Source organism: Nothoprocta perdicaria, unplaced genomic scaffold (genome assembly GCF_003342845.1).
Source record: "Nothoprocta perdicaria isolate Ctin4 unplaced genomic scaffold, notPer1 scaffold_62, whole genome shotgun sequence".
In the NCBI taxonomy this organism is placed as follows: domain Eukaryota; kingdom Metazoa; phylum Chordata; class Aves; order Tinamiformes; family Tinamidae; genus Nothoprocta; species Nothoprocta perdicaria.
This window is the reverse complement of record NW_020455888.1, coordinates 3,455,195-3,476,318: the sequence shown is the minus strand read 5'-3', so window position 1 is coordinate 3,476,318 and position 21,124 is coordinate 3,455,195. Positions and strand designations below refer to the sequence as shown.

Below are 21,124 nucleotides of genomic sequence, written 5' to 3'. Positions count from 1 at the left end.
ACCTGTAATCCATTACAGACAATTCCCAAACACTCTGTTCATGAGCTTGTCATTTTCCTGAATGTTACACTGAGAGTCACTTTTAATAGTATCAGTTCTAAAAATTCAGATATCCAATTCMAATGCAGCAATAACAGTTTTCTTTACAAGTTCACCTACACAACAGTACCTTCATCTCCACTCTCTCCTGCACTAGCAATGCTGCTGTGACAAACTAGCTCTCTAAGCACACCACTTTAATGCCAAGATCACAGGCGAATGACTGAACCCCCTCCAAGAGGAAAGCTAAATGAATTCCGATGGATATTCTCCAGCTAGGCTAATAGTCTCTTTTGGACAAATAAACTAAAGCTTTTAAAAGCACGAGAGGAGCAGGATTATTTATCCATAAGAAATGACCCTGCCACATCACAGCAGAGGCAACTGAGGCAGGGATGGACATAGAGACGTATGTATTTGAAAGAACACCAGGTATTGCCARGGAACCCCTGGGTCTGCAGCTGCAGCCACGCGCACAGAGCGGAGCCCGGCACCCCCGGCTGCTCCGACACTAGGTGGCCACACTGCTCAGATCCAACGGAGGCTCCGCAGCGGGGCCGGGCGCCCGAGCGCTGTCCAAGCGCCACAGTAACAGCTTCATAACCACTCTGTGTGTGGCCAAGTATTGATCTCTCACAGTAAAGCTCTTGGATTCTTCCACAGTGAGAAGGGACAGCGCAGAGCTTCCCCAAGAGCCTGGGCCCATGGAGATAAACCAAGAGGCTTTGGTGCTGAAGCTGCAGACAAGTTAGGGTCAGACAGCATGAGCTGGGTGCTGTCAAGGAASAGTTGGCAGCCCCACAGGTCTCTGCTCTCCTCTCCAAGCCTCTGAGCCCCAGAGGCTGAGGCCAAGGCACTGGACTCCACAAGCCTCTGCCTAAATACCTACTGCACAGCCCAGTGCCTGAGCTCAGGCCATAAAACTTTAAAATTGCATATACGGATATGGATGCAGTTATGTATCAAATGCAGGAAAGACAAAAACCATCTAGACAACCTCTGGGTGATATGCAGAATTAAGGTTCATGTTTACTGTATCAACCTTAACTAACCTGCATTGAAAGAGACAGCTCTGCTCTCCCAAACTTCAGGATGGGCTGGAAGCGTGTTTTTCTCCTTCACCATCCACTTGGCCCAAGGCTGTATCAAATCAACAGATTCCCCTATCCAGCTTTTCTCCAAGCACACAGTATCAGTCACCTTCCAGCTTACACACCCTTTGTGCTAAGAATCACTGAAAACTCATTCTCTCCACTGGCTTATGGAGCTTCAACACCCTATTTACTCGGACCTCAATTCCAAACGTTTGGCACTAGCAGCTCTYGAGTGTAAAGCCATAACTATGGTTGGAGCAGGAAATACTCCAGCAGGTCTCCATAAAGAATGAACTTACACTGAGGTCAGACAAACCCACAGACTGGCTATATTTCATGAATATTTCAGAACATTCCTCTTCAAACTATCCTTTTAACCACAGACAGATCTTTTAACCACAGAAGAAAGATCTTAATTCAAGCYAAGGCTCTTCTATTCTAAACAGAGCTTCTTCCTGTAAAAGAAGGGTCAACCTCCATGGGCAGTCAATGACAAGATATGCATATATTATTTCTCCTTTTAACTTTGACATCAAAACACACATATGAAGCAACCAGATGATTCATATAGTAGCTATACCATGCTCTCAATTGCACAAGCTGTACTTGAGTTTTACATATACGAAAAGACATCAAAGAACTTACAAAAACAACAAGAGCCTAACTGTAAAAATGTACATGTCTGTTGAAAAAAACATTTTGTTACAGTGCACAATAAAACCATCCAACACGTGAGCCACCTTATCTTTAATGGTTTAGACCACAAGATAAAACTACACAGAGATTAAAACAACAAAATACTTATTCATGAATTGACTTTTCTTTAGTTGTGTTTAGTTTCTTTAGTTGCGTGATTTAAAAAGAAAGAACAAAAACACAAAGATGATAAAGGTTCTTAGAAATTGAGAGACATGAAGGAAAGGTGGAAATCCTGAGGACCAAAAATCGTCCAGTTAATGGAAAAACACGAAAAATGTTGTGGGGGAGGAGAGGGGGGGAGAGTGTGTGTGTGTGTGTGTGTGTGTGTGTGTGTGTGTGTGTGTGTGTGTGTGTGTGTGTGTGTGTGTGTGTGTGTGTGTAGGGGTGTCACAGAGCTGCAGCAGTTTTGGAGGGTGTCTGAGATAGGGTCAATCTACTAAACCTACGGACCCCACAGGACATTAACAAGAAGTCTGCATTCAAATACAGAAATATGGCGAGTGAAAGGAAGAATTCACAAAGAGGTGACGGGAGCACACAGCAGGTGGATGATCCAAGAAGCTGCAATTTGAACTGCAGCGGATGGAAAGGTTGCTTTAATTATGGCTATGAAAGAGGATGTGGCATCAGTTAAAGTGCCCTGAATAACAGTTTTGACTATAAAATGTAGTGAAAATGGTAATCTTTCTCCATCTAAAAAAACAAGGATTTATGGCTGAGAAGAGACTACCTTAACACATAAACAACAAGGAGTTAATTAAATCCCACTTCTTTCAGAAAAGAAGGAATGTGCAAGACAATATAACCACTAAAACCAACTCATCTAAAAATCCAGGAAGAGATGTGAACAAGTCCAGGAGGGACATGAACAGTAATAAACAATAAAATAAGATCTGGCAACAGATTCTGTAAAACCTGAAATTCATCCTCCATAGTGAAAATAAATATGAATTTAAATGATCACCTGCTCCAATTAGTTCTTAAGTTAGATAACACATCACTTAGCAACTTGTATTACAAAACATTCCCTTTTCCAAAGGGAATGTATTTTTTTCCATAGAAACCCTGCAGAATGACAATCTATTTGACTAATTCTTCATAAGAGTATCGAAGTTTCTTCCTCCGCTTGAAGATCTATATACTCTGAAAAAATAGAAAGGCAAAACCAAGAATACCTACTGAAATAGCCTTAGTCTTAGTACCAGCTGTCCTTCAGACATAAAAAAAATCAACTTAAATATGTATTTATCTTGGATGGCACTAAAGCAATAAATACAAGAAATGCTTCCACAGTCCAGTTCTCTGTTTCTGCTCTTCAGAGGCCGTTCATCAGTTTCCATCAACATGGAGGCCAGTTTTCCTCCCCCCCCAAACAAGAACACATACACACACAGGAGGTTAATGGGTCTAAAGTCTAATTACTCTGAGTACTTTGAGAGTTTTTCTGAACACAAAAGATGCTTTACACGTTAGCATTAGTTTTGTGCCCATAAAAGTGTGTGGTGACCTTGTCAGTATAAGAGCATACTAACAGTCAAAACAAATACTCTTCAKCTATTTAAGACATAGATAAGAAGCAATTACCTTAAGTTTGAATTCAAGTTGTGGTAGAACAGAAAGCAAGAGGTGACTGTCAATATTGTATAACTCCAGAATTAAGTCAAACACGTGCTCAGACAGGTCACTAATTGATGTTTTCCCAAGCATGAGAACTTGATTGAAAAACTGCAAAGTAAACCAGAATATATAATCAATATCAAGAAGAGCATGCACAGTCTTCTGGATTCTAAGCTTCACTTCCACTAAAATTTACCTATCTTATGAAATAATGTTTTTTTTCACAGTAATAAGAGGGATAGATGAAGACTATATTGCATAAACTTTAYATTATTCTATTTTATATTCAAATTACAGATAAAATACACCAAAATGTGACATTTGGTTTACCACAGCAAACTTAAAAATTATAATTCAAACAGCAACACWGCCTTAGAAGAGTTGCAGTATGTCAGATCTTTTTATAATGTGACTGTATTTAAAATTATTTCACTATAGAGCACAATAATTTACTTTAAAAGCATTCTAACMTTTTAGTCAAAACAAGACTTAAACAACTGGCTAATTACCACACAACTCAGTCGACACCTTAAGAAGTTTTAAGTGGAAGCGTAGGAATTAATAACTGACTATGCCAGAATTTGTTTATAAGCAGTGCAAAACAGCCGTAAAGCAATTATTCTTTCTGTATAATCTTGATGAGTCTGAGGCAAACTTCACATTTTCTCTTGCAGAAAATATTTTCTAATAGCAAGTATTAATTACATACTACTTTCTACAACATACTTATACAATAAAAGGGAATKAAGCAATTAATTGGAATTTCCTCATTTCTATTCCTAGCAGAGAAGACCTAATTTGCACAGGTTGTCTTTTCTTTGGATTAAAAGAAGTACGGCTAAACTATGTGACTAAATAAGTTACACTATCTCCATATGCGAGTGAGGTGGCAGAATACATTTAACTAGCACTGCAGTTTCTTATTTCCAGATGTCAACAGATGAACGTTAACGTCAGGCTCTCTGTGCCTGACAAGGTTAATCAGACCAATAAAGACACTACGAACACGGGGCAAGGAGAGGGCAAGGGAAGGAGGGATGGTTACAGAGAACAACAAAAAAATGCACATTTTTAAAGTTATCAAGTGAATCCCAGCAGGTGCCACAGGAAAAAAAAAAAAAAAAAAGAAGTCGGTGGTTCCTAGTAATCTTGACTAGCAAGGACTGATAAATACATCAGCTCCCTAGACACTAAGGCTGCTCACTGACTTAGAGAAAGACTCTGCTCTCGCTGGTGAACACATAGTTGCCTAGAGCATAAATGTTTCCAGGTGGGTAATTAAATCCTACTGTGGCCAGTACATTTTAAGAAATAAAGCTACTCTTAAAGCAAAGCAGTCTTGCGGGTAATTGAGAACAGAGGAACACGGACACACGTTCTTCACAAAGGAAGATTCTTACTGCAGAACAGCTTCTTATGGTGCTCCATCCTAGGACCACAAAACCTCACCCAACTTTCAGTATGAGAAATGTCTTACACTATAATATAATCAATAAGGTAGTAAGCAACAAAAAAAAAAGAACAAAATAAAAACATACAGAAAGTTATTGTTATAAAATCATTTCTGCAAACAGAAGAAAGTTTATTCTGTTCAGGAACTTTAACTTGGAACACTTGGGAACTTTAACGGAGAATATTCTCATCTGACTTTTCCTTCCTCCATCCCTCTTCTCTCCTGCAGTGTCTATGGAGGCTTCTCACTGARCTCACCTGCTCCTCAGTCCATTCACGGTTTTTCCTTCCTACTCTCCCCATCCTTAGATGCCAATTTATCCTCGATACATATAAGTACACTTAAGTCTTCCAGTCACATAAAAGAAGAATTAAGCATAAGGTTCTCCCAAGAAAGCAGAAAGTAAACTGCTCATTCCATTTCAGAAGTCAAATGTTGATGGCTTAGTAACTTCTACATAGTAAAATATTAGAGTCAAAGTTAGGTAGCATTTCATTAACATAACAATTATTTCCTAGAAGACACAGAGCTTCTAAAAGTTATCCAGGTCTATTTGAACATAYGTCATTTACCCCATTTATTTAAGACAGTTTCATCTTTGGAAATTTAGTGATCTCTTCCATATCTGTTTATGGTCTTCACTTACATTAGTAATGTATGGCTCAATTGCTTGAGCTGTCCTCTTCAGTAGAGCCTTTGCCAAATCATAGGCTTGTTTGTTTAGGTTCTGAAAGATAAACAAAAAAGTACATGTATTAATTTTAAAAATAAAGATGATTCTTTCACGTAATGATAATTTCATTTACTAACATGTGGCAAACTTAAAGAGCCTCTTTTTTTAATGTTTCATTGTGAAGATAATATAGTCAAATAAACTCTAGTCCAAATACTATTTTTATCCAGAATGGCTTTGAAATCTCCATTAACAAAATTGGGAACAGTTTTCTCSGGCAAATAAGGGCCTGTTTTTCAGACGCCTTTCTGAGCCCAACGCCCAGCAACRTGAATTCCTGCATCCTGCTGCCACTCCTTATCACTTTTCCCAGCTACCAGAAAAGCCCTGTAAAACACCAGAGGCATTTACAGTCATAACAGAGCATTTCCTTGCCTGCACATATTTTGCTTCTGCACAGCTACCTGAAAGAGCAAGATAAAGTTTGCAAAAGGATAGGGAAGATCATGTCTGTAATCTTAAAAACTGCACACAGGAATGCAGGCTACTGAACAACAAGGGGAAGAAATGAGTGCTTTCTGTTAATACAAAACAAAAGAAGTTTCTGATTTGCCTATTGAGAGCAGTAAGTTAAAGTCAGGGGCCTGCAGTCAAAAGGACTGTGATGAGTTCATTGTAATCAAAGCCACTGTAGAAGGTGAATAAAAACTCCAGTTCTGGAAAGATACCGGAGACACGTGTACATGCTAACACAGAAAGTCATTATTAAAACCAAACTACAATGAATTCTACGTTTTTGTAAAAAGACGCATGTAAAACCTAGACTTTTTCATAAGGCTAAAACATCTATCACAAAAAAATGAACTTTAACCATCACAACCCATCATGAATAGAAGAGATACAAAGACTAAGGCTAAGTTTATGCTGGCTTTATATTGTAATAGTCAAAAAAAATAGTTCAGCAACAAGTTTTTTCCTCTGGTAATTGGTATCTGGCTTACTTAAAATTCTTTTATTCTAAAAGCCAATTGCCATTATCACACTTAAGAAACAAGTCACAGTACCTTCCAGTAGATCAAATCATGATCAAAGGAAACCCACAAATGATTAAATTTAAACCATTAGGTAAGTTGAGCCACAGACTAAGTCAGCTTTAAAATGCTGAGTCTAGACTCTTAGACCAAGTTCTATCATACCAAGACTGACCTATAATGATACCTTTCAGAGATGCTCAACATCAGAAACTTTCATCAGAAACTTTTTGTTCATCTTTATTATTAATGATCACTTGAGCAAATTTTCCCAAGGAAAAATATATCAGTATATGTGTTAATTTTGGCTCTTGTAATTTATTTTTCCTTTTCTAAAGGAGAGGAGAGCAGCACCATAGGCGCAGTCTGTTTACAAAGCTGTATAGTGCCCACCACAGAAATGCAAGTCTCTGCGTGCCGGGTTTTCCTTTACAGCTAGTGTAAGAAGGTTTCTACCTGCAGCATCTCCTTTCTGTTATTTAGCCACATCTGTGCTATTTAGAAAATAAAAGGCATAAATAGTAACAAGAAATGTTCAGTTGTTGCTCTGATCCTTCTCAAATTCCACAGCTCCCCGCCACCAAAACACAGAAAGCTGCTTTCAGCCACGTAGGAACGAGCTCTGCATCTTAAGAACTGACTTCGGTGTAAAATAAGTCTGGCCAGCAGGGCTAGCAGGGCAAAGCTGCAACAGGCACATCTGCTCCAATGCAAAACTCTTGCATTTTCAGCTCTTATCTTCCACACTGCTGCAGATATTAAAAAAAAGCTGCCATAATTTTATCTACACAACTATTACTAAAGAAAAAAGTAATAAAATGAAAACCTGTCACGCACAGCCTTAGGAAAGGAAAACTGAAAGAACTGAGATGATCTTTCATAATTAAGCTACTACAGGTCAGGYAAAACACCTCCCAATGCCTTAATCTGCTCATAGATTCATTCTGGCGATATTTGTAACACTGAATAAAGTATTTGCATTGCCCTGTGTGTGGAAAACACACACACAAGAAGTTTGGGCTTGAGCAGAGCACACATCACAAGTTTAAAGTTTGTATCTTCAATGAGCAGGACAAAAGGAACCCAGACAGGTGGGAGACTGAGYGGAGCCCGGAGTGGGGGGAGAGACTGCAGGGAGCCTGGAGCGAGGGGGTCACGAGGGAGTCCAAGGAGCTGAGGTGCGAACACGTGGCGGGAGGCACCGCGCTGGGTGTAGGCGGCCGGGCAGCCTGCGACTCCTGAGGCCCTCTCCAAAAGGAGAGGGCCCCGCGGCCGGGAGATGAGGATAAAAGAGGGGCTGCGTCCCCCGGCAACCTGAGAGAGCCCACAGGGATACGCCCGGTGGACTCTCCCTTTATTCGAATAAAGTTTTGGGTCTCCTCTGTCTCCTTTTGGACATTCTTGGACAGTTCTTGGACAGCGAGATTTTTCCGCACACCTGCATTCTTTCATTAGACACACACACAAACCACGCTGAGAAAAACACAGTTCTGATCACAGSTAGATAAGGAAACTTAGATATTTCTTCATGTCTCCTGAATTTGATTTAGTTGCACTGGCTCCTAGCATACCCAGAGGACAAACTTGATAACCAATGCTGAGAAAATATTAAAGAGATTATATGCATACACACAAAAAGTTTTCTTCTCCCTTTTCCCATCTAGAAAGGCAGAAAGGAAAAAGCAGCACTGACTTGCTTCAAATGAAACAGAAGGAACCCAGGTCAAATGGAAACAGGTTCAAGAAAGGTCAAAAACATCTTTTTTGGCTAACATAATACCCATAAAAGCACATCATAATTTGTATGGAAGTAAAGMCCTCATTTAGCAATGCCGTTCTCTGCATATAATCTCTAAAAAGTTATCCACAGTTCACTCTTTCCACACATTGGGGAGCAAGGGGAGAAAGACAGACATGAGCTTCAAGATCTTTCAAAAGACTTGAAAAACCCCTCACTGATGGGGCCAATCGTCTCACTCAGAATGTCCCTGAAGGCAAACGAACATACAGCAGGGATAAGTTTCATGAACACTGCATTGGACAGAAACMAAGCTATCCGATTGCTATATTGTTTGAAGAAACCATTTGTGACTATTATATTTTGAAGGAAAAAACAAAAATAAAATAGACTGATCAGGACAAACCAAAGAACCCAGAAAAGGGCAGAATGTAGATCAATAAGAATCTTGAGTCTTTTTAGAAAAACTGCCTCTCAATGTTTAACAGAGTTCAAAGCTACCAAGTAAATTGTTAATTTTCTTTTCAAGGATGAGTACAATTAAACCCAGGACTCTTTCTCCCCACCCAAAAAGAGAAGAAAAAAATCATGTATCTTTAAGAGTGAAATTAAATGTTAAGCCTTTTTTTCTGCTCATCTGCTGAAAATATCTTCAAAATGTAGTTTCTAACACTATATCTCCTTGTAATTTGTAAAGGTWTTCATTTTTGTTTTAATAACAGGGCATAGCAGCAGATTTTGTATTCAAAGGACAGTTTCATAAAGTATCAGGTTCTGCAGATCTGTTAAATCTAGGGGTGAGAGTGTAGAAGGGGCTTGTAAGTAYGGCTGACAATAGAGACCAAGCTTAGCTGAAGAGCTGCCAAGACAGATAACACTCATTATTAAGCAAGCTTGTAATAAAGACAGGTGAGGAATTTAATTGTCAATATCACTTTGAGGGAGATTAACATGGAAAGTATGTGGGATATGCAAAGCGTGTTTCCATGTGGTAYTTCTGAGCCTGAGAACAGAACAGTCTGCAAAAACTCAAATAAATAAAGCACAATTTACTTTCTAAAAGACTTTACAGAAATTGTTTACAGGCATGGCCATGAAGGCTTTATAATTTAAACAGACAAGACCGAAGGGAGAGGAAAAGTACTCATTCTGTATTCATGCTTGCATTTTTATGTTGACTGTCACTTCTCTCATCTCGGATTTCTTCACTTTGTTTTTCTTTTTGTCATTCCCTCTTTACACACTCCTATTCACAGAACCACAGCAGAGATCACGGAAAGGAAGAAAGGAACTAAACCACAAGATGAAGAAAACTATTAAAGACCAGAGAAATTAACAGTTGGGCACATGGTGAGGAAATGAGGTTTGACATTTTATTGAATTATCAGACATCTGCTCTGGCCAGCAAGCGAGCCAGCGCACACGCTAAYGTACTTGACTTGTGACATGAGCATCAGTCACTGGCGTTCAGCTCTACACCAGTTAGCACCACACTACACACAAGTAAGGCCTATATCTGGATTTCTATAAAGAGAAATATTAACCTTAATTTTAAAAGATATGAGCAGTAAAGACTTCACCCTTAATTTATTGTTCAAGTTAGTTACCATTACTCTTAAAAATATTCACATAATATTGATTTGTCTATTATAATATTGATTTTGAGGTAAAACTACTGAATCTTGGCAGCAAGGATTCATACTAGAGAACTGTCTAAAGCTTCTGTTCATAATAAGTAATAAATATATACAGACTACTCTTTTGATAAAGTACATAAGTCAGTTCCTCTAGTCTTTAGCCTCAGAAGCGTTTGTCAATAGCCAATATTAAAGTTCATTCACCAGAAGTTATATCACCCGTATCACTACTCTCCAGAACAGAGGCATTYGGCTCACAGGTGCACTCCAGTCTCTACTGCACTTCTGGCTGTACTGAAAATACACTATTTACCTCTGTCACTCACCATGTGCTTGGTAATCTTAAAAACAACACTCTCTCAATCTGATAATTTTCAAGTCTGAATAAGAAATCTATACTTCTTGCACTCCATAAACGATATTTCTTTCTGCATMCAGAATTTCCAGCTAGACACAAATTTCCTATTTGCCATTTCATCAAAACCTTCCATTATGCCATTTTTGGTGGTGAATCTGATTTCTAGAAATACATTTTTTGGCAGTCAAGCCACCTAACACACAGTTTTTGGAAGTGCAGCCCTTACCGTTATGTACCTTGTAGCTCTGTGTTCAAAGGAAAAGACTTGAGATATTCCCATTCTGACTTCATTTTCCTACTTTTCCAATATGACATTATCTGAACACTTTCTGTATGTGTGAGCTCCCAAGGCTTCAATTAACACACACTAATCAAAAGAGTAATTTAAAGATACTGAGAGGAAGCAAGAATAAAAAAGAAKCTTCTTTCCACTGGGTGGAAAAGGTAAAAATACAAAACACAGAAAGGAAGGAAGAAGTGTTCAGAACATGAATCAAGATCATGAATCTTCTTCAGTTATTTAACTTCACTTACAGACTACAGACCAGTATTTTGTCCATACAGCCAAAGTTTTGATCACAGAAGAAAATGTAAAAGCCAAAATGCCTTATCMTGTTAACAAGCTCCTAATCGATAGCTTTAGATCTGCTGTAAAACCAAACTGTTTCAATGCTATACCCAATATGATCAGACAAAGGTTCCTCAGYTTATAACCACTTTAGTAAGCCTGAATCATAAAAAAAACCCACACATCCTCACACCCATTATATAATCAATTAAAACACAGGATACTATGAAACACAATAAACACAACTGAGAAAATACCAAGTAACCCATTTCACAATTACGTTTGTTGTATTCTGACTTTACTTTGTAATTCTGAGTTTAGGTGAGTAAATGTGTCTCTGGCTTTGGCACTACTAYTAGCAGTACTAGGATCCCTGAAGGCACAAAACCTTTCTGATCAAGCAAGTCCCTGGTCAGTATTGCACAATTAGTCCTGCATAGTAAATAAACAGCTTAAGTTATTTTTCCATTGACAGAATTTAARAACTTTTGGCAAGGTACATGATGTTATGCCTCTAGCTATACTCTTTCAAGGGCACCTTACAAAAAGCCTTTCAATTTCTCCAATGAAGGGAGGGGGGAAAAAACACCTCAACTCTTTCCCAAATTTAACTTTAAAGAGAAAAAAAGGAACCACCACCACACACACACACACACACACACACACACACACACAGACTATTCAGGAAGAGTGCTGTCAGAGGACAGCCAGCATCCAGTTAGGCACATATTTGCTAGTTTTAACCTGTAGCCCAAGAGATTGCAGCAGAATCCAAACATTTTCCTGAACAGATAAGTCAGACTTCATTGCTTTTAACTAAAATGTCATGACACAGAAAGTCTGAAGTTCTTTCTCAGGTCACTAGAATGACATTTTCCCTCTTCGTACTACTTACTAAGGCAAGACTCCCATCATTTTGGCTCTTCTTGCAGCAGACTTTCTGAACACAGTTACTTCTACAGATACACCAAACACACCAATGTGCTTCCAATGACACAAAGTCACTGCCATATCTGAAACTATGTCAGTTAGTTGAGATAGAGTTAACTGTAAATCACCTATTACAAAACCTCTCCCCACGCTTCACACTTAGAATGATAATTTCCAAAGGACATATCATTGTGAAATTCTAATAGCCCAAACCACATTTCCAAAATGCATGTACCAACTCATATGACTGCATAAYACAATATAATAATAGGAATTTACTTGTTACAGCTATTCTCTGAGTGAAGTCTACATAACTAAATACATGTATTTGATAAACCTTTATCATGAYTACCAGAGAGTTAAATCACTATTAAGTCTTACCTTATGTGCTGGCACCAGATTAACTAAAACTGTATCCAAAAGTTCTTGTGACACAGTATCTCCCTCGCAGATGATAGAGCTCATAAGATCAACCATGTGCATGTGCACTTTCTGATTATGACCATTGCTGAAATTAAAAACACRAATTTAGTATAATATTCATATGAAGTACAATTTCCATTCAGAGTACTCACGTAATGCTGAACAACATTGGAGCATAATAACCAAATAAGAAGTGTTTTTAGAAGTCAAACTACTGAGGTTTCTGGATTGTATATCCCMTTTTCCAAACTACTCTAATTTTCATTTCCTCTCCACTTGCTATTATATTGAAAGATGACTGTATCTGTCCCTTGGAAAATAACATTGGAGCATAATACGGCCTATTGGCACACCCCATCCTCTCCTGAGGATGAGCTGAGACCATTCAACCTGGAGAAGGGAAGGCTCAGGATATGGGGAGTCAAAGAGGAGATCTCATCACTGTGTGTAAATACCTGATGGGAGACAAGCCAGCAAAWGGAGCCAATGAAAGGATGGGAGGCAAAAGCCACAAGTTCAACTATAGGAAATTTCACTCGAACATATGAAAGAAAACTTCTTCACCGGAAAAGTGATCAAACATTGGAAGAGGTTTCCTAGAGAGGTTATGGAAATCCTAGGAGATGCACAGATCTCGATAAGGTTCCTGGGAAATTGGACACAGCTCCAGGTCCTGATCCAGCTGACCTTGCTTTGAGCAGGRAGTTGGACAAGCCAAGCGGCCGACACACTGGAGGGCTGTGCTGCCATTCAGAGGGAYCTGGACAGGCTGGWGAGTTGGGCAGAGAGGAACCTCATGAGGTTCAATAAGGACAAGTGCAGGGTCCTGCACCTGGGAAGGAATAACCCCAGGCAYCAGKACAGATTAGGGCTAGACCTGCTGGARAGCAGCTCCACGGAGAGGGACCTGGGAGTCCTGGTTGACACYAAGTTAACCATGAGKSAGCARTGTGCCCTCGTGGCCAAGAAGGCCAATGGSATCCTGGCTGCATCAGGAGGATGTTGCCAGCAGGTCAAGGGAGGKGATYCTGCCCCTCTGCTCAGCTCTSGTGAGGCCGCACCTGGAGTACTGGGGACAGTTCTGGGCTCCCCAGTATAAGAGGGACGTGGAGCTTCTCGAGAGGGTCCAGAGAAGAGCAACCAGGATGATTAAGGGAATGGAACATCTGTCATATGAGGAGARGCTGAGTGAGCTGGGCCTGTTTTCTCTGGAGAAGAGAAGGCTCAGAGGGGATATAATTAATGTGTATAAGCTCAGGAAGGGAGAATGTAGGGAAGAAGAGGACAAGCTGTTTTCATTGGGGGCCAGCGATAGGACAAGGGGAAATAGCCATAAGCTGGAGCACAGGAAGTTCCGTCTCCAGGTGAGGAGGAACTTCTTGCCTGTGAGGGTGCCAGAGCCCTGGCACAGGCTGCCCAGGGAGGYTGTGGAGTCTCCTTCTCTGGAGGTCTTCCAAACCCGCCTGGATGCCACCCTGTGCCACATGCTCTAGGTGTGCCTGCTTGAGCGGGAAGGTTGGACTAGATGATCTCTAGAGGTCCCTTCCAACCTTAAATATTCTGTGATTCTGTGAATCTCCAGAGGCCCCTTCCAATCTCCATTCTGGGATTTAGAGTATTCTTGCTATAAAATTATGAAGGCCTCATGAACTGCATATTGTGCCAYCCATTTGGCATTTCAAGAATAAAGCCAAGTAAACGCAATAAGAGACAAATAAAGTAAATTCCTTGTAAAACAAGGTACTTGCAGCTAATCTTGTCACAATATTYAAAACAGGCAGAAATCTGCCTGTTTTTGTGACAGAAGTCTGCCACATTTAGGCTGCTACCTTTATTTAACCTCCACTACTGGAATATCTCAACTAAGCCCTTCTTGTTAATGCTACAGTCACACAATAGGTTTGAACTTGCATGTTCAAAACATCTCATCTCACATATACATAATATATTATAGTTAGGACAACAGTACTTACTTTATTACTGAAAACAGTGTTCTGTACAACTGTGTAAAAATTTCATTGCTRTCTTCTAATTCAAAGCATATGTTGTAAGACTTCACCCAAGCAATATTCTGTTTTGGACAAAAAGGGAGGGAGAGGTAGTTAATACATAAGTTTAAAAACTACATACATTTAAAACTTACTTAGGAAACAGGAAATTATGAAACTCACCTCAAGTAAATAAAAATAGCGATTAAATTGGGGGCTTTTTGTATCTTCTAAACCTTTTAGTTGCCTTGTTATGAACATAAATATATCCTGAAAATTAAAAAAAAAAAGTGATATTTATTCAATCACGAACTTTAACAAATGTAAGAAATTATTTCTCACTGCTATCAGCATTTCTAATTGCTARTATTACTCGACACAAGACACAGTCATGTCAGAAATACCATTTCACTGTCCAAAACAAGATTTATACAACATGAGGAAGAACATCAAGAAGTAATGTTAGAATGTGTCAACTTCTTAAAAAAGTTTTAGGAAGCAGTTCCAAAGGAAAGCATTTCACTTGTCAATACAGTAACATCCACCTGATATGCTACATAGGATACAATATTATTTAAGAGAACAACGAGTTTTACAGTTTCATTTTATAACAGTTTTGAAAAGGGGGCAAGAAGCGAAAAAAAAATAACAGCCAACTGCAGCTTTCCCAAGTTCTATAACAGACTTATATGGTAGCATTTGTGCATTTCTTAATCATTACTCTAAACAATTTTTTTCTACTGAAACAGACCACGCCTCTTGCAAAAAAAAAAAAAAAACTGGCAAACTTGTCATGCCTATTTTTTTTTTTTAAAAAATAACTTTCAGTATGAGAAATGTCTCACACAATAATATAATCAATAAGGTAGTAAGCAACAAAAAATAAATCATGAACAAAATAAAAACATACAGAAAGTTATTGTTATAAAATCATTTCTGCATTAAGATAGCCAATGGTTGCAAATTCATAACCACTTTATAAAAACAAGACTCAGAGGCACACCTCCCCATCATTCAAGAACAGTCTTTATGACTCAACTCTCTCCACAATATTTTACCTAATTATCTATATATAGATATAAAACAAATTCCTACCTTCAAGTTCATTTTTTAAGTTTCAATTTTAAAATTAAAATCCTCCAAACGACAGACTGAAGTTTCAGTTAGAGGTAAGGACAATTTTACCTTTTAATAATTTCCAAAGGCATAAAGTTACCATAGTAAATATATGAAAGCCTTACAGTCGACCTTGAAAAAGGGATCCACAGGAAGAAAAGAAATTTAAATATAAAGCAGATTTCACATAATTAACAAACTTTCACACATATTTAAATGTGCATAAACAGCTTGAGTCTATAAAGTTTTGTAGAACAAACATTCACCAAGGGCCATTGGCATCACTGTCTTCCTCCTCACCTTACCTGGAGGATGAGCAGCTGGATAAAGGAAGGGAACACAGTCCCTCTTCCCACAGCTACAATCACATAATCCCACCTTAATACGTCTAGTGTTTAGTACAGCCTAACCACATCAAAATTAGGCATGACAGTATCTTCCTGTGGCGGAAAACCACAGTGAGGACACCGTTCAAAGGTGCAGCTAAGCCCATGTGAGGCTTTGGATCAAAATGGGCTTTTGAAGGCAATCATCTGCTTATCCCTGTTGGGTTCACGCTGCAGATCGGCCGCAGAGCACATGGAGGTGACTCTTACACTGAGAGCAAAGCAGAGGATACAGCCCAAAGGGGACATGAAATGGGCTCCAGTCCTGAGGAGCACCCACGGCACAGGCAAAACCAGCCCAAAGCAGCTCTCCCAYCTCCCCTTTGATGTAGGGCCTAAACCCCAAGTAGGCTCCCCGACATGAGCCCCGGGAGCTGGTAGCCAAGAGACCCTGTGAAATTCCAGAGAAATACAGACTGCACCTCTGAATATTTCTAATCCCGCTCCTCCCTATGCGGAACTAATTCAAAGCTTGTACTGAGACCAAAATTATTTTTCCTTACAGATAAGGCATACATTACTGTATTGTATCCATCAGGGATATTAATGTTAATATCCATCTAATGATAATTAAAGCCTGGCACAGGCTGCCCAGAGAGGTTGTGGAGTCTCCTTCTTTGGAGATCTTTAAAACCCGCTTGGATGCAGCCCTGTGCCCCGTGCTCTAGGTGACCCTGCRTGAGCAGGGGGGTTGGACTCGATGACCTCTGAGGTCCCTTCCAACCTTMRGCATTCTATGATTCTATGATTCTATAATTCTATGTACARCACACATATGCAATATAGCATTTGAGTGCTTCACAAAGAGTAACAGCATCATCTGAAAACATGGTAATTTGTTCCTATTCTACAGGAATTAGAACAGACCAACATCAAAAGTACTGCCTAATTTTGAATACTTATTGTACACTACTACTTAGAATACAGCATCTGAAAATGCATTTATACACACCAAACATAGCATTAACTTAGGCTGCAGCTAAGAAATCACAACCTTTCTATAAAGAAAGACAACACGGTTCATACCGGACGCCACAAAACAAGTATGCATTGAAGTCCAAAGCCTAAAAACACAGGTGCTTAGGCTTCACTTTAGGCAGAGCATTGGTATCAAGACATCAATCCAGAGAAAAACCCTCACTTAAGCACATGAAAGCTTCAGGGTGCATGCAAGTCGTAGCCTTCACCACAGAACACCCTCATATTCCTGAAATTCTGCCACTGTGCACAGCCAGTAGCATCTCCATTTCAGCTGAGCTGGGCAGACTCTACACAAGAGARAACGACCCTGTGTGTGCAAGGGGGTTGGACTAGATGATCTCTAAAGGTTCCTCCCACCTTAAGGATTCTATGAAAATGTTTCTCTTTGACCCAGAGCAGTGATTAGAGCATCTTGCYTTCCCTCATGAAAGAGGGTTCCACGTGAAGCCCAGTCTCGGTGCAGTTCTACTTTTGGCCTTCTCGTGGCATTCTCCATCCTTGCTGACAAAGTTCTTTCCATGTTGTGAGGAACTCATGATTTATACTGAAGAAACACATAAGAGTGTAGCTATTCCAGTTGTGATCCAGCTCTCTTTACAAATTATGCACCATGCAAARCGATACAAGATGACCTGAATAGTCAGGCAAGGGCAAAAAATTCCAAATTGACATCTTCCCCTCTCAAAACTATCCTCTTCAGCACGTTCCTTCTCCAACTTGGGTACGTAAACATACAAGAGGAGACTCTTAAGGCTGCAGGGAGGATACAAATACTAAATACTGAATGATGCCAAAATGAGCCAAGAGGAAAAACTCTTCCTCTTACCTCTTCTCATAAATGGAGGAACTCTTCAACATTTGTATCTTGCAACAACATTTGTTGCTTGTCCTACAACCACAAAAGCTACCTTCAGTGGAGGCTGGTTTGCAATACTCTACCTCAGCACCAATATGCAAGGTCTCTTCTATCCATCTTTTTTTAAATTTTCTCAAAATGCATTTAGAAMTCTGTACAGATTACAGAACCAATTCTGACAGAACTTCCCGGTCTGTTTACAGCTCCACCCAAGTGGCTGTAAAATTTGCAGTGTAAGCAAAAGTGCAAGATCAGTAACGTGAACCTTTCAAGATGACATACAGTAACACTTAAAACTTGTTAGCATTTCCTAACCCAGTTTTGGTAAGGTATCTGGGAAAAAAGGTATCATGGAAAAATGCTATGCCAATTCAGACAGAGGGGAAGAAAAAAAAAAGAAGGATAATACTATTAAGGTAAGAAAAATATAAAATCAAAACTGAAGGAAAAAACAGGAAGGCTCAAAGACAAGACTTAAACATAACTTGGGAGGGAAAGTTAACATTTGACTTTAGTTGTAAATGCTGTAATTAAGCACGCAATTAGAGATGCGATCATTAAGCATCAAGAAAAAGTTAACAGATCCGTAAAATTCTCTCTCCTGGTATGTCAGCTAAACAAGGTGTGTATTACAGCTGAACCTGTATTGCTCATCTTTCTCATAAAGCACTTGTGGTGCTACCCCTGCATCAAAACTTAAGTGATTTCTTCCACCCTAACAGATGCACCTTTCACACAACCATTTGTTTCTCCTGCTCAGCAAGAGATTCTCAGAAGAGGGAGACATGACAGTAAGAGCCACAAGCTTTTCAGGGCATTTTCCCCTGCAAGATTTCCTATAGGAACGAGTCCACCAGTCTAGATTCAGAAGTTGGTCAATTAAGAGCTGGAAAAAATGTAAGTTTTCTACTAAAAAAAAAAAAAAAACAAAGTAAAAAAACCTCTAACAAAAGAAGCATCTTCTCAAAGTTGGCATTTCTCAATTAACCGTCTCCATGTAGTGGGATCAGAGATACTGTAACTGCAAAATTCTCCAATTCATATCGGAAATAAATTATTCTCTAAACAAAAATTGTGTTTCTTGCCTTCAGTACCACTTATCTATTAAAACACATTAACCACCTTTAGGTAGTTTAACTGGAAACAATGAGATTTTGCAAAGCAACCTTGCAAGAGATCCTTTAAAGAACTTGTCAGCATTGCTAACGCTGGGCTAACAAACTAGCCCATTTCCTGCTAATCCCAAGGATAGTTCAATAAAATATCTATTTTTCAATGTAAATCCAAAACTCTGCATGTTACCAAAAGCTGTACGCGCACATGCACACACACATATATATATTTTTCACTTTATCTAGTGAACATTTGACCCAACAGAATACTACTACCCCACAATCAAGCAAAAGTCAGGAAAAAAACTCAAGTTGAAGAGAAAAATCAATACTTTTTTTTTAAAATCAATTACATCATTCATTCATAAAAAATATAGAATAAAAAGCTGCGGAAAAACAGATCAATTCAATTTACCTTTAGTTTATCTGGTGAAGTGTACGGAGCTTCAGGAGCATAAATTCGGAAAATATCAGCAAGACAACATGCTACCAGCAAACGTACATCCTTATCAGGATGCTTGAGGAAAAAATCTGAAGCAAGATGTAAGGCAAGATTTAGATACAGCTCCTTTTCTTCTTCAGAGTCCTGGTCCATATCCATGAAAGTTTTCACAACCATCTATAAAGAAAGGAAGATCTCAGTGCACTAATTTAAGATTCTGAAGGGTCATAACTAAAAGCTTTTTCTGCAGTTCTGTAACATCTACCAGAAGTATCCTAAGCTCTAGCAATGGGCTAAATATTATTAACAAAACAGTAGTACTTGTTTGAACACAAGTTGAAAGTTATGTTTATTTTTTTCACAGGATGGATATGTTTTTCCATCACAGCTTCTGAGTGCAAGTTTCTCACCTGTACAGCTCATGAACAGAAGCAAATCACATTGAATTTCAACAAAAGAAATATATGAATAAAGTTTTAGTATTGGCCAGCAGCATGACTGCTATCTGACAGGACTAAAAATATTAATTAGGATCAGGATCCAGTGGACTATGTTATGGCGGTGAGGAGGCGGTGGAAATTCAGGCCATATCAAGCATTTTACACCCTAAATAGACTAAAAAGACCCAGTAGGAAAAAAAACATAATTAGTTACTGCTAGTTAGTGAGAATTCTTGTATTTAAAACTTACTGTAGGGGAAAGTACTGACACAGGTAATTGCAACTCTGTGATTCAAACAAGAAACTAGTTACTTTAAAGAGACCAACTCACTCAAGTTTTGTGAAAAATAATGGCCGAACTACACAATCCTGAAAATTAAAATCAAAGTCTGATCAAACAGGGATACATCCTATTTTAAAAGTCTCCTGTATACTTAGCATCGTAGCAGCTACAAGCTTTTCAAAACATATTAGTAGAGTAGCCTTTAGTAAAGGGCAAAAAAAATAACTTACACACAGATATAACTTCCATTAAGAGAAAACATCCTTCCTAACTAGCCAGGAGATTGCCCACAATACTGTCAGCAAGGAATAACGGTGTTCACCAATAGAGAAAGCAATTTAAAAGTGTATAATTAATTAATAGGGTAACAAATATTCAGGTGCCGTAATGGTTCTTTTAAGGAGAATGGTTTAATGTCAACTCTAGAAATGTATGTTATTTTTTTCTTTCCTAATAACATGAACTTTCATGCTCAGCGCAACTAATTAGCCACCTTATCTTCAAAGCCGTCTGCCATAGGGAAAAAACAAACAAACAAACAAAACACATAGAAAAACAAGTTAATTCTCCTACCACACTTTTCTAGCTTCTCGCAAATCAACAAGTTAGAGGATTCCTCAGAAAGGAAATGCACAGAGACCACACAATGAAAACTCTAGCAGCTTCTTCTAGATTTGCTTAAAATTTCTTAACCCATCCTGCTCATAATGTAGGCATTACCCTACAGTAATAAGCTTTGCTATAATTATATAGCTTATCAAAAAGTACTTTATTAGTCTGTATATGAAGATACACAAGCCTGCACAACCATGTTCCCTTCTTAACAAACAGCCAGCACAGCCAGCTGAGCGAGGACTACAGGGCATCCTGCAAAGCTCACTTCTCCTGCAAGGGGCAAGATGGAAGAGGACAAGGGACTGTACATTCATAGCCAAAAATTCAACAAAACTGTATGAGAAATCAGTATCAGTAAGAAGCTATGTGCGTGTTAAGGTCCTGAAAAATAGAAGTCTCTTATACATAAAATCATAAATGCCTCCCTCTATTCAACATAGGAGAGAGGCCATACTGAGGAGAAAAGCAAACACACACCACCACTAACAACAAAAATCCCAAAGCATAAAAAGGGCAGGAACAGCTCTGGTGCGTTAGGAGACGCACAGTAGTTCCTACTGACTTAAATCTACTTCTTAAGGCAACGCAAACTCCAAATGGAGCTTTTCCTAGTTGTCAGGATATTTAGGGTCCCTATCCCACATC

General features: G+C 38.9%; 1 protein-coding gene across 4 annotated transcripts in view; it reads right to left on the bottom strand.

Moving 5' to 3' along the window:
- Positions 1-21,124, bottom strand: part of PDS5B (PDS5 cohesin associated factor B) — a 90,163-nt gene that overhangs the window by 50,111 nt on the left and 18,928 nt on the right. For all 4 annotated transcript variants that reach the window (XM_026049804.1, XM_026049803.1, XM_026049805.1 and 1 more), the window contains exons 3-8: positions 19,115-19,318; positions 14,432-14,518; positions 14,234-14,331; positions 12,219-12,345; positions 5,549-5,629; positions 3,417-3,557 (exon numbers count right to left, since the gene is read on the bottom strand). In XM_026049804.1, coding sequence (XP_025905589.1) covers positions 3,417-3,557; positions 5,549-5,629; positions 12,219-12,345; positions 14,234-14,331; positions 14,432-14,518; positions 19,115-19,318 — 738 coding nt within the window. The remainder of the gene's footprint in view (positions 1-3,416; positions 3,558-5,548; positions 5,630-12,218; positions 12,346-14,233; positions 14,332-14,431; positions 14,519-19,114; positions 19,319-21,124) is intronic.